Source organism: Chionomys nivalis, chromosome 18 (assembly GCF_950005125.1).
Source record: "Chionomys nivalis chromosome 18, mChiNiv1.1, whole genome shotgun sequence".
Classification (NCBI taxonomy): domain Eukaryota; kingdom Metazoa; phylum Chordata; class Mammalia; order Rodentia; family Cricetidae; genus Chionomys; species Chionomys nivalis.
Genome location: NC_080103.1, coordinates 9,380,001 through 9,393,690, shown reverse-complemented (window position 1 = coordinate 9,393,690; position 13,690 = coordinate 9,380,001). Strand labels below are relative to the sequence as shown.

The following is a 13,690-nucleotide window of genomic DNA, read 5'->3' as shown; positions in this document are numbered from 1 at the left end:
GTGTGTGAGAGAGAGAGAGAGAGAGAGAGAAACAGAGACGGACAGACAGACAGACAGACAGAGACAGACAGATAGACAGACAAAGGAGGGGATGGGGAAAGAGAAAGAGAGAGAGAATGAAAAAATAAATTGAGACTGACCCTCATATAGCCCAGGCCTGTCTAGAACTCACTGTGTAGTTGAAGCTTGGTGCTTCTCATCTGCCTGCCTCCACTCCTAAGCAGTAGTGTTACAGGTATGCACCTTCTTTCAGGGCAAGGACTTTCTTAAACAGGACCTGCTTTTCCCCCTCAAGAGCACGTGGCAGTGAATACAGTAAGCTTATTTCACGGTTTGGTTTGGGCAAAGGCAACAGCAATTATACCCTCCATGGTATTTTCACTATTCTTGTAAATGCTAAGATGCTTTAAAAAGAAAAAAAGTCAAATGATGCCTTAGTAGTATGGCAAAAATAGTTTGCACCGCATGGATTCCTGAAAGGTTACTAGTATGGCTCAGGAGCCATAAATCACACTTTTGAACTGCTGTCCTAAGGTATCACTTGCCCATAATCTCAGTCCCTGGGAAGTGAAGACAGGACCAGGAGTTGAAGGTCATCCTCAGCTATGTAGTAAATTAAAAGTCAGCTTGGGCTACATAGTTTCTGTCAAAAACAAAAACCAAAAAATCCAGTTTGCTGTCTGTAAAGATTGATCGGCCTTGCATCATTTTGCCATACCTGGAGAACAAAAAGATTAACAGTTGCAATTCATTTTAGAAAAGATGCTCCTTGCTGGGTGGTGGTGGCACACCCCTTTAATACCAGCACTGGGGGGGGGGGGCAGAGGCCAGCTTGGTCTACAGGACTAGTTCCAGGACACAGAGAAACCCTGTCTCGAAAAACTTAAGAAAGGAAGAAAGAAGAAAGAAAGAAAGAAAGAAAGAAAGAAAGAAAGAAAGAAAGAAAGAAAGAAAGAAAGAAAGAAAGAAAGAAAGAGGAAAGGAAAGATGCCTTTTAGTAGAGGAAATGAGAGCTCCCACGAGTGGGAGTGGTTCTCCGAAAGGACTGCTTCCACAGGCCCTGCCCAGTGTTTTATTGCTGCTTGTATATGACGTGGGGTGCGCTCCACTGTGTGCATACAGATGACAACTTAGAGTCAGAGTCAGTTCTCGCCTTCTACCCAGAGTTCTGAGGAATGGGACTCAGGTCATCTGGCTTTTGTAAAAAGCACTTTGGCCTGTTGACCCATCTCACAAGCCCTGCCTAGTAGCCTTTTATGTCTTACAGAGGGAATTGGATTGAGACCGAGGGAGTCCTTATTGAAATTGGTCAGTTTTTGAGCTCATCAAAGGCTAAGCCAATGAGGAGTCTACACACCCTGCCCTGTTCTCTTGGCCCAGAGAAATGATCATGCCTTACTCATCCAGTCTAGTCATGTGCTGCAGGATTAGCTCATGGTCCACCAAGGCCCTGCCTTAAGGGTGATTAACTCAAAATTTCTGTCAAGCGGTATTTAAAAGATAGCTATCCTTGTGCCTTGCCTAGAAATTAGAATGCTGTTGACAGAGATTTCTGTCTCACCCAGTCCCACAGTTGTTCAGACCTAAAGAAACACACAGAGGCCTACATTAATTATAAACTGTTGGCCTATTAGCTCAGGCTTCTTATTAACTAATTCTTACATTTTAATTAGCCCATTATTCTTGTCTATGTTAGCCAAGGCTTAGTACATTTATCAGTGAGGCATTCTCATCTTGCTTCCTCTGTGTCTGGATGATAACTGCAGACTGAGTCTTTCCTTTTCCCAGAATTCTCCTGTTCTCATCACCCCACCTCTGCTTCCTGCCTTGTCACCCAGACTTTAAAATAAGTCAAAAGGTATGTAGAGGAAGCAAGATAGACCTCTGTGTGTTTGTTTGGGACGGAATGGCTGCAGGACCTGGCAGGACAGAAACCTCTGTCAACAGAATGCATGTTTTTGAACTATGTTCTTTAAAATTATATTCCACCCCTGGGTCTGGTGATGAAACCCAGTAATCCCATCTACTTAGGAAGTTGAGACAGGAAGATCACAAATTCAAGGCCTACCTGAGCTGTGGCCTAAGTTTCACATCAGCTAGATCTCTCTCAGAATACAGAAAGGGAAACAGCAGGTATGGTGACTCCAGGCTGTAATCCTAGCACTTGGGAGGTGGAGTCGGAAAGAGCAAATTTGAGGTCAGCATAGGCTATGTGAGCTCCTTGCCCCCAAACAAAAACATCCTGTGCACACATTTCACTATGGTGGTACGTGTCTATAGCTTAGCATTTGGGGGATAGAAGAAGGGAGATTTTGAGTTCCATGCTTTCATGGGCTGCATAGTAAGTTACAGCCAACCTGGACTGCTTGGCAAAACCATGTCTTAGAGAAAACCAACAAAATGCAAGAAAACATTTTACAGGCTGCTGCTTCCCCTGTGTTTGAATTGCAGCTCCCTGGATACTTTTGTTCCTATGCATAAAGATGTCTCTGGTGGATTTGGGGAAGAGGCTGCTGGAAGCTGCAAGAAAAGGCCAAGATGATGAAGTGAGAACGCTGATGGCAAACGGGGCCCCGTTCACCACAGACTGGGTGAGTTGAGCTGAAGAGGTGTGCTGCCTCCCTCCTGCCTCCTGCAGGAGTGTTATTTGTGTTGCCTGACTGCAGTTCTCCTCCAGTGTGAAAGCTGCCTGTCAGTAGGTAGTAGTAATTGTGAGCTATTAAATTGTGGGAATTTGGATTGGAGAGATGGCTCAGAGGTTAAGAGCGCTGACTGGACCTCTGGAAGAGGTCCTGAGTTCAATTACCGGCAACCACAGTGGCTCACAACTGTCTGTAATGAGATCTGGTGCCCTCTTCTGGCCTACATACAAGTAGAACCCTGAATACATAATAAATAAGTCAATCTTTAAAAAAAAATACTGGGAATTTCCCTCTTTTATTTTATTTTTATATTTTTATTTGCAGTTGTGATGGTATATGTCTTTAGTCCTAGAACTTGGGAGGGAGAGGTAGGAAGACCTCTGAGTTTGAGACCATCCTGGTCTACATCACAAGCTCCAAGATAGCCAAAGGTACATAATGAAATCCTCTCTCAAAAAACAAATATAAAGCTCCCAAAAGTTGTCCTGACCTCATACATATACACCTGTGTGTGCACACATGTACACATACATGCAAATAAATGTTACAAATACCAGGCATGGTTGTATACATCTTTTTGTTTGTTTTTATGACAATATTGACTGTTCTGAAACTCACTTCATAGTAGACCAGGCTGGCCTCAAACTCACAGAGATCCAACTGCCTCTGCCTCCTGAGTGCTGGGATTAAAGGCATGCTAGCTAGTAGTATACATCTTTAACTCCAGCACTTGGGAGGCAGAAGCAGAAGATTAACCATGAATTGAAGGTCAGCCTGGTCTACGTAGTAAGACTTTGTCTCAGGGGAGAAAGAAAGGCCAGGTGGTAGTGATGGTGCATAGCTTTAATCCCAGACTCAGAGGCCTACCTGGTCTACAGAGTGAGTTCCAGGACAGCCTGGGCTACATACAAAACCTTGTCTCAAAAAAAAAAAAGAAAAAAGAAAAAAAAGAAGAAAGAAGAAAAGAAAGAATAGTTTAATATAGTGAGCTTGTTAACCAACTCAACTTGGAGACCAAAGAGTTTCAGAAGATTCAGGTCCATGGAGTAATGTGGGGCATCTAAACACATTGGTTTTGCTTTTTAAGATTTATTTACAGATGGTTGTGAGCCACCATGTGGTTGCTGGGAATTGAACTTAGGACCTGTGGAAGAACAGCCAGTGCTCTTAACTGCTAATCTCTTCAACCCACATTCACAGATTTTCTTTCTTTCCTTTTTTTTTCCTTTGGGTTGTTTTTGTTTTTTGAGACAGGGTTTCTCTGTGTAACAGTCCAGGCTGTCCTGGAACTCACTTTGTAGACCAGGCTGGCCTCAAACTCACAGAGATCCACCTGCCTCTGCCTCCCAAGTGCTGGGATTAAAGGCGTGTGCCACCACTACCTGGTGGTTCATGAATTTTCTAAGCACTGACTGATGCTAACAATTTTTATGATGGAGTGATGATTGTTGTAGTATGATTAATTCATAACTTCAGGGTCCAACTGGTTCTTTGTTTGTTTGTTTGTTTGTTTGTTTGTTTGTTTTGAGACAGTCCCTCTCAATGAAGCCCTGGCGTCTTGGGCTTCTATCTCACAGAGATCCACCTGCTTCTGCCTCCTTAATGCTGGGACTAAAGGTGTAACCACCACCCAAATTACTCTTCTTGACACAAAAAAACTGTCTCATAAGCCATGCTTAAAATCTACCTAACTCAAAATCATTATACTTTAATTTTATGATTTCTATTTTTTTTAATTATATATGTGTGTGTCTGTGTGGGGTGGGCATGTGAGTACAGTTGTCCTTGGAAACCAGGGTGGCGGGTCACCTACAGCTGGAATAACAGCTGTGAATCACCTAACATGGGTACTGGGAACTGAACTCAGTGCTTTTAACCATTGAGTTATCTTTCTAGCCCATGTATATTAATTTTTAATTCCATTATTTATTCAGTCTTATCTGCCCTGTAAGATTCTTTTCTCCAAGGATGAATACTATAGGATTCATTTATTGTTCATGTATCTCTACCCCAAAATGATACAGTTCTACACACAGTAGAATTCAATGAATATTATTTTCCCACAGCTTGGAACATCACCTCTTCACCTTGCAGCCCAGTATGGCCATTATTCCACAGCAGAGGTGCTCCTTCGAGCAGGCGTTAGCAGGGATGCCCGGACCAAGGTGGACAGAACCCCTCTGCATATGGCTGCAGCTGATGGCCATGCACACATCGTGGAGCTGCTGGTTAGGGTAAAGCAAGAATGGCGGTGGGGTGATGCTTTGAAACACCCACCTCCCGCACTGTCTTAAATAGTGGGGGGAAGTGGGCGGGAAAGACTTGAGAATAGTTGGTCATTAAGTTGCATCTCTATTTATTTATTTATTTATTTATTTATTTATTTAAATTGATTTTTTTTTCATGAAAACCATGTTTCAAGAGTCATGAAGATGAGTTTGTTTTCTAATTTTTTAAAGGCTTAACAGGTTTTATTGATTTTCTTCATTCTTTTCTGTAGGTGTTCTCTGTACTTGTGCCTGTTTTTTTTTTTCAGGCCCTACTCAGCTTTCGGCTAATAAATGCAACAAAGTCTGTTCCTTCCCCTTCCTCAGCCATCTGTTAGAATTTCCCAGGACTGTCCTTAGCAGACCCACTCGTTGAAACCATAATGTCTCAGCGCTCAGGCGGACTTGAGAAATGTTTTTCTCGTTGATCCTCCTTAAGTGGGAGCTACAGCTAAATGTCTCTGTTGCGATGGGTCTTACACCTGAGCCCGTAACCATTATCACAGAAAGGTCGCCTTTCTCTAACAGAGCGGTGCAGATGTGAATGCCAAGGACATGCTGAAGATGACCGCTTTACACTGGGCCACAGAGCACCACCATCGAGATGTTGTTGAGTTACTTATCAAATATGGAGCTGATGTCCATGCTTTTAGCAAATTTGACAAGTCTGCCTTTGACATAGCACTGGAGAAAAACAATACTGAGATTCTGGTCATCCTTCAGGTATGGTTTCTTGATCTTCCCCAAAGTACGCTTCAACTTATAGACTATTTTGAGAGAGCTGAGTTAAAATGGAATTTTCCCCATTTTATCAAAATAGCACTTCTATTATGCTTCAATCATATGACTCTGTTAGGATCTCTCTCTCTCTCTTTCTCTCTCTTTGACACATACACACACGCACACTCTCACACACACCCAGTGGAGACAGGGTCTCAAGTAGCCCAGGGTGATCTCAGATTTTGAATGGCGCTAAAGATGACTCTTGATCCTCCTGTTTCTGCCTCACATATACTAGAATTACAGGCTGTATACTGTGCTTGGCCTTTGTTTGAGACAGTCTCACTGTGAAGTCAGAGCTAGCCTCTCCAACCAGGCCGTCCCTTAGGTTTTTTTGTTTTTTTAATAGGATTATAGAAAGTCCTGAATTGTTTGTGGTAATTAGAGAGCAATATTTCGGGAATACTCAGTGCTGACATTGTAGAGCAGAACTCTACAGATCTTTTCTAGTTCTGAGAGTTGCCCAATTTATGGAAATGTAGCCAGAACAAAAAGTACATTTATTTGACTGTCCATTGCTTTTCTCTCCATTAAAGTTTCCATTTCTAGTTAAACTAGACTTGATAGTCTTAAAAGTCACGGGCTGGGCACAGTGGCACACTCCTTTGATCCTAGCATTTAGTAGGCAGAGACAGGTAAATCTCTTGAGTTTGAGTTCGAGGCCACCTTGGTGTACAAAGCGAGTTCCAGTCCAACCAGGGTTACATAGTGAGACCCTGTCTCAAGACAAGAAAAAAAAAAAGGTTTGTTGCTGCTGGAGATACGGCTCTGCAATCAAAAATATTTACCAGTGGGCGATAGTGGTGCACACCTTTAGTCCCAGCACCTGGCAGTCAGAGGTAGGTGGAGCTCTGTGAGTTTGAGGCCAGCCTGGTCTACAAAGGGAGTTCTGGGACCACTGGAGCTGTTACACATCAAAAGCCTGTTTCAAAAAACCAAAAATAAAGAAATAACACAATACTTACCAATCTTGTAAAGGTCCTAGATTCAGTTCCCAGAACCCACATAGGGTAAATTGCAACTGCCTAAATTTCAGTTCTAAGGGATCCTATTTCCTTCTCTGCCCTCCATTGGCACCTGTGCACACATGGTATACATAAACTCATATAGGCACGCGCACGCACAAATACACACACACACACACACATTAAAAAGAAAATCATTTTAATAAGAAGGAAAGTCGCTCTCGGGGCTGGTAGATAGCTTAGTCGGAAGGTGTGTCTTATAAACATGAGAAACTGAGTTTGATCCTCAGAACCCAAGCACAAAAGCCAGGAATGGGCCGGTGAGGCGACTCAGTGGGTAAAGGCTCTTGCTGCCAATTCTAACAGCTTGAGTTCAATTTCCAGTACCCCCCCCCCCTTTAAGAAGAAAATCAACTCCTGCAAGTGTCCACTGACCTCCTATCATAAGACAGACTTCCTGGGGAGACAAAACACATGCTGCCTACTCACTCCAGAAAGGGAGTCCATGACGGATCAAAGTAGTGATATGTACACCAGATTCAGTTTGGTGAAGCAATGAATTTGTATTGTGGTTATTAACGGAAGAGTGGATGAGGGCATCTTATAAGGAACAGGGATTTAACAGAAAAGCAGCTCTGTCACCAGGACACCCACCCCAGCGTGGACAGCTGCAGCCCTGGAGCACTCTAGCCGGCTACAGGCAGCTCCACTTCCTAACATGTGAAGTCGGCTGGCCAGAGTCTCTCCCCACAACTGTTCACACACTGATGGCAGGGCCCTCGGGAATCCTCCAATCCTCTGTTCTCTGCTGTGTGGCTTTTCACTGGTCACCTCTCCTTTCTCTCTGGAGCGGATGCTCCAATTTAGAGGAGATGTTGCGAATTAGAGGGATTCATGCCTTAGCATTTATGCATGTGTGTGCCTGGCACACTAGTGCACATATGTACACACACAACAAATAAATTGTAATTAAAAAATGTGGAAAACGGCTGCAGAAACAATGTGCTTATAATCTCAAAGTTGGGGGAGCAGAGACAGATCTCCAGAACTTGCTGGGCAACCAGCGTTGTTTACTTGATGACTTCCAGACCAATAAGAGCCTACCTCAGAAAAACAAGGGAGCTTAGCATCTGAGAAACAATACTCAGGGTTGTCCGCAGGCTGCACCCTCCCGCACAAATACCTCACACAGTCTCTCTCCAGTCAAGGTAGCACATGCTTATCTAATCCCACCATTGTGAATTACATGGAGGTAGAAGGCATAGAAGCTCAAATGGCAGCTTCAGCTACATAGCAAATTTAAGTCCCACCTGGGCTACTTGAGACCCTGTCTCAGAAAAACAAAATCCAAATAAAAAACCAACAGTCCTGCGCCTGTGGCATGTTTGTACAATGCCTCAGTGTCTCTCTCCGAATACCCACACAAGGGAAGCGAATACCCAGACCTGAAAGGCAGAGACCCCACCTCTCCACTGCCGTGCCCTTCACCTGCTCCCCACAAAAGCAGATCCTGAAACCATCAAAAATTAAATTAAAAGAAAACAAAAAATTAAATTTAGGGCATGACTTAGTGGGTAAGGGCTTTTGCTGCCAAGCCTGACAACCTGCGTTCAAGTCCCTGGAACCCACGTGCTGGAAAGTGAAACCCAGTTCCTGACAGTTGTCTTCTGACCCTCGTGTGTGTGCACACATGCACACTGACTAAAAACACACCACTAATCCCAGCACTCAGGATGCAGAGGCAGGCGAATCTCAGAATTCTAGACTGTTCCAGTCTGTATCCTGAGTTCCCAAACAGAGCTACACAGTTTTTTTGGTGAGAGAGGGGTGTTTCAAAACAGCGTTTCTTTGTGTAGATAAGACTGGCCTACCTCTGCCTCCTGAGTGCTGGGATTAAAGGTGTGTGCCATCACCATGTGGCTTACACAGAGAGTCTTAAAAAATAAGTAAATAAATTTAAGTGTGGAAAAAAATTTAATTGAGTCAGTAAAATGGCTCAGGTAGAGGCACCTGCCAAGTCTGATGACCCAAATTTGATTCTCTGACCCCACATGGTGCAAGGTGCCAATTGTTTTGTGGCCTCTACGTGCATATGCCCATCCCCCCATACACACACAATAATAGAATTCATTTCTCAGGGAAAAAAAGATTCTGTGCTAGAAAGGCATAAACGGAAAACAGAGAAATGTGAGATGACATGGAGGAACTAGAGAACAAGTGCGGTTCTGCAGTTTGGGGAGGCGGGCGGACGCTGGGGCTCTTGTTCTGGGGCTGTGAAGTGGCTTCTTATGTGGGCACTGGGAACATAGTAAAAGCTTTTTTTGTTTTATTTTGTGTGGTTTTAAAACTGGGTTTCCCTGTATAGCCTAGTTTTCCTGGAACTGGCTTTGTAGACCCAGCTGTCCTTAAAATTACAGAGAGCCACCTGCCTCTGCCTACTGAGTGCTGGGGTTAAAGCTGTACCACCACCCAAAGCTGGTAGCTTTGTTTGTTTGTTTGTTTTGTTTTGAATGGGGGTTGAAAGATGACCTTGACCACGTGGCTCTGCTTCACCTGGTAATTGCTATCTAGCTGGAGCTGACCTCAAACTCAACATAATCCTGTCTCAGCTTTTGGAGTGCTGCTGGGATTACAGTTTGAACTGCTTCATATGGATTTAGAAACTCAGATTCAGGACTGATGTGATTGTTTTAAAACAGTAATTGGAGTTGGCACACACATTGGATGGAGAAGACAATGCTAACTAGCATATGATTGTATCCTTCAGGCTAGACCCGTGCTTCCTCTGGGAAGCTGGTAGAAGGTAGAAGTAGCAGATGAAGAAGGAGTTTAACAGTATTCGGAGAATGGATAATCTGTCTCAATTGCAGCCCTCAGTCAAGGGGATAATTACATACAAAAAATAGCTGCTTGTGCATCTTCAGTTTTTGTTTGTTTTTATGACAGATGGTCTTACAAAGACTGGTTATTCTCCTCAACTTTCAGTTATTGTCCAAAGTCCTTTCATAACTGTACTTTTTAGTAGTTATGTTTGTAGAAAACTTCTGAGAGTAAGAATACAAGATAAGCATCTTTTCACCAAATTGAGCAGGCATCCTCGGAAGCAAGGGTGTAGCGTATGGAACTAGACTTCAAAATCTGCTACTCATTTATCTGCTTGTTATATGTTCTCTGAGGAGTTTCTTCAGTGGCAGAATGGAACGGGTTGTGGGATAAAACTCTAGAGAATATTGTTCTCTGCAGGGATCTCCTACTAGCACCTTGTCTTGTAGATAACTGATCACAAAATATAGGTGTTGCAAAATGCCTTTTAGACTGTCCAGACCAGTTTCTTCCCTTCTTTTTTATTTTCTTTTTACACGTTTTTAAAAAAATGCGAGAGGTTAAATGGAGCATGTGAAAGCTTTGTGAATAGCGCAGCCTTGCTTTCTCAAACAGAAGCAAGCCTGGGAAAGCCAGCTGCTTCAGTAGAGAAGAAGGTCGTAGCTCCCTGCCATCGTATGCAGGCTAGTTCTGCCTGCTGGAGCACTGGCAGGGAGGGCCGTTCAGCGACTGTGTGACTAAAGTTCTGACTTTGCCATATCCTGGTTTGTTTGGTAGGAAGCAATGCAGAATCAGGTGAGCGTCAACCCCGAGAGAGCCAACCCAGTGAGCAACCCTGTGACTGTGGCTGCTCCATTCATCTTCACCTCTGGAGAGGTCGTTAACCTCGCTAGCTTTGTCTCTTCAGCCAACACCAAAGCACCCGCAGGTAATGCTCAGATAATGAGACATCTATTTTAAGCATAAAAATGAGCAGAATCCCATTTTCTTATGGATAGTCTGTCTAATTACCACTATTATAAAAATTCCCTAAATGATGCTGGGATTAAAGATCTGAGGTAGAAAACTTGCTGTGTATCTAAAGCCATGGACTAAATTTCCAGTACCACAAAAAAGAAAAGGAAAAATATTCCTCAAATGGTTGTTTTTCAGTGTAGACGTTGAACTTAGGGCCTCACACTCTGCATCTGTGTTCACAGCCCATTCTTTTTCTTCTTCTGTTTGTTGTTTGTTTGGTTTATTTTATTGTCAAACGGACAAACAGGGAGCTGGAGAGAAGAGTCAGCAGTTAAGAGAGTTTACTCCTTTGGCAAAGACCTGGGTTCTCTTCTCATCACCCACATCAGAAGGCTCATAACTGCCTTTTGTAACTTCAGTTCCAGGGGATCCAATTCCCTCTGGCCTTTGGGGATACCTGCACACATGTGATGCACACAAGCTCATTCAGGTACATACATATATGCAGAAGTAATTTTTTTAAACCTAGCACATTAAAAGGTTTTGATTGCTAGTGACTTGATAGCCCTGTATGTTCCAGCCTCCATGAAGGAAGCAGATGGCAACCACTGCTGCACCGTAGTGTGCTGCTTAGCAAGCACACAGCCCTGGATTCCATATCTAGTATGACACCAACACAGTTTATCTAAAACTTGCTTAATCATTGGCTTATTTGGGGAGGATTTGTGAGTTCTTACATTAGCCTTGCTGTGACAGGCTAAAAGATAAGAAAAACAGGGACCCAACAGAATATTCAGGACTAACAGGCAGCTGAGTCTACAGTCCCAGCACTTGAAAGGCTAAGGCAAGAAGATATGTGTAGTGGGAGCTTCGGGCTGTGTTCCTGCCGCCCCAGCTCCTGGTTGCCTGGCTAGCTTATGCCCCGAAATAACAACACACAAACTGTATTCTTTTAAACACTGCTTGGCCCATTATATCTAGCCTCTTCTCGGCTAACTCTCGCACCTGGACTAGCCCATTTCTAATAATGTGTGTAGCACTGCAAGGTGCGCTTACCGGGAAGATTCTAGCCTATGTCCATCCTGGTTCGGAGCTTCATCGCATCTGCCCCAGAGAGGAGAGCTATCGAGTCTGAGCTCACTTCCTCTTCCTCCCAGCATTCTGTTCTGTTTACTCCACTCACCTATGTTCTAACCTATGAGGGCCAAGCAGTTTCTTTATTTTTTAACCAATGACCTTCCTCCATCAGATATGGATGACACAGTAAGATCCTGGCTCTTCCTCCCACCCTCACCCCATACACACGCGCATACACACACACACACACACACACAAAGGAGGCCAGCATAGCCTAATCAGGGAACCCCAGGTTCATGATTTCAAGAGAGACCATGTTTCAGAAGAACAAAATGGCCACTTCCTGGGGAACAGCATCTGAGGCCGACCCCTGCCCTCTTCATGAACGTACGTACACTCCATACAAAAAGCTATACCAACAGGCTGAAGCCTGCATTCTAGGGACTGCCCAGCCCACTACCGTCTTGCAGTATGTTCAACAAATTATTCTGCCTCAAAAATGTAATTATACGTAAAGAAATATGCATGTGTGTGCATCTGTGCATATGTCAATTTTTAAGGCAGGGTTACTTAGCTTGGGCTAGCCTGGAACTTTCGATCTTCCGCCCTCTACCTCCTTAGTGTGTCCCTCCCTGCTGGGACTAGAAACCAGGGCTTCAGCAGCCAGGCAGTGGTGGTGCACACCTTTAATCCCAGCACTCGGGAAGCAGAGGCAGGTGGATCTCTGTGAGTTCCAGGACATCCAGGGATACACAAAGAAACCCTGGCTCAGGGGGAAAAAAGTATTGAAATACACAGGCATGTTCCTGCTCCCTTCTCATGTTTATCTCGTATGCTTAAGCTTGGCTGGAAATACAGTGCTGGCATTTCCAGTGTAGTCAGGCAGATGCGCTGCAGAATGCCCTTCTAATAATGAAAACAGTAAGTTTTCAGGGACTGGCAAGATGTCCCAGCTTCTACCAGGCCTGACAACCCAGGAACTCACATGGTGGATAGAAAACCAATTTTCACTTGTACTTTATGACCTCAATATGTGCACCATACACACAAAGCTAAAAAAAAAATTCAAGGGGGCTGGAGAGATGGCTCAGTGGTTAAGAGCATTGCCTGTTCTTCCAAAGGTTCTGAGTTCAATTCCCAGCAACCACATGGTGGCTCACAACCATCTGTAATGAGGTCTGGCGCCCTCTTCTGGCCTGCAAGCATACATACAGACAGAATATTGTATACATAGTAAATAAATAAATTTTTCAAAAAAAAAAAAATCAAGTTACTTAGCCAGTGTTGGTAGCGTTTGAAAAAAAGCTTTATGAATTTATATAGCTGGGGCAGATGATAATTGGAGGTAGGGCTCCGCATGCAGTCTCCTAAAAACTCCAGAAGCAGCTGTCGACTACACTTTCTTTTTCTTTTTCTGTTTTTTTTTTTTGTTTGTTTGTTTGTTGTGGGTTTTTTTGGTTTTTCGAGACAGGGTTTCTCTGTAGCTTTGGAGCCTGTCTTGGAGCTACCTCTTGTAGACCAGGCTGGCCTCGAACTCACAGAGATCCACCTGTCTCTGCCTCCTGAGTGCTGGGATTAAAGGCGTGTGCCACCACTGCCCGCCTTTTTTTTTTTTTAAAGACTTTATTTATTATGTATACAGCATTCTGTCTGCATGTATACCTACACACCAGAAGAGGCACCAAATCCCATTATAGATTGTTGTGAGCCACCATGTGGTTGCTGGGAATTGAACTCAGGACCTCTGGAAGAGCAGCCACCTTTAACCCCAGCACTCAGGAGACAGAGTCTGGCAGGTCTCTTGAGTTTGAGGCCAGCCTGATCTACAGAGTGAGTTCTAGTCCTTGGAGCTATTCAAGAAAGTGAGTGGTGTCAAGAAAAACGTATGTGGTGCTCATACCCTTACTCCCTGGATTGGGGTGAATCACTTAAGTTCTCCAGGTCACTAGTTGCTCATCCGGCCTGGTTGTCTTAGATTTCCACTGTAACAACATTCAGACTGGTACTTTCTCTCGGTGCGGATCATTAAGTGTTCAGTGTTTCTGAATTAGGGGCTCATGGGTCTCAACTCTGGTTCCCCTTGCCTCTACCTCCCAAGGACTAGGAATACAGCTGCTTGCTACCATACCCAGTTTATCCTTCATTTCTGTGAGGTGCCAATAGGTCGTTTTCATTGACC

At 43.9% G+C, this 13,690-nt stretch overlaps 1 protein-coding gene across 2 annotated transcripts in view; it reads left to right on the top strand.

Annotated features, from left to right (window-relative positions):
- The window catches only part of Gabpb2 (GA binding protein transcription factor subunit beta 2), a 35,444-nt gene that overhangs the window by 11,634 nt on the left and 10,120 nt on the right, over positions 1–13,690 (top strand). For both annotated transcript variants that reach the window (XM_057793536.1, XM_057793535.1), the window contains exons 2-5: positions 2,452–2,591; positions 4,709–4,876; positions 5,438–5,632; positions 10,255–10,405. In XM_057793536.1, the coding sequence (XP_057649519.1) occupies positions 2,484–2,591; positions 4,709–4,876; positions 5,438–5,632; positions 10,255–10,405 (622 nt within the window). In that variant the 5' untranslated portion in view covers positions 2,452–2,483. The remainder of the gene's footprint in view (positions 1–2,451; positions 2,592–4,708; positions 4,877–5,437; positions 5,633–10,254; positions 10,406–13,690) is intronic.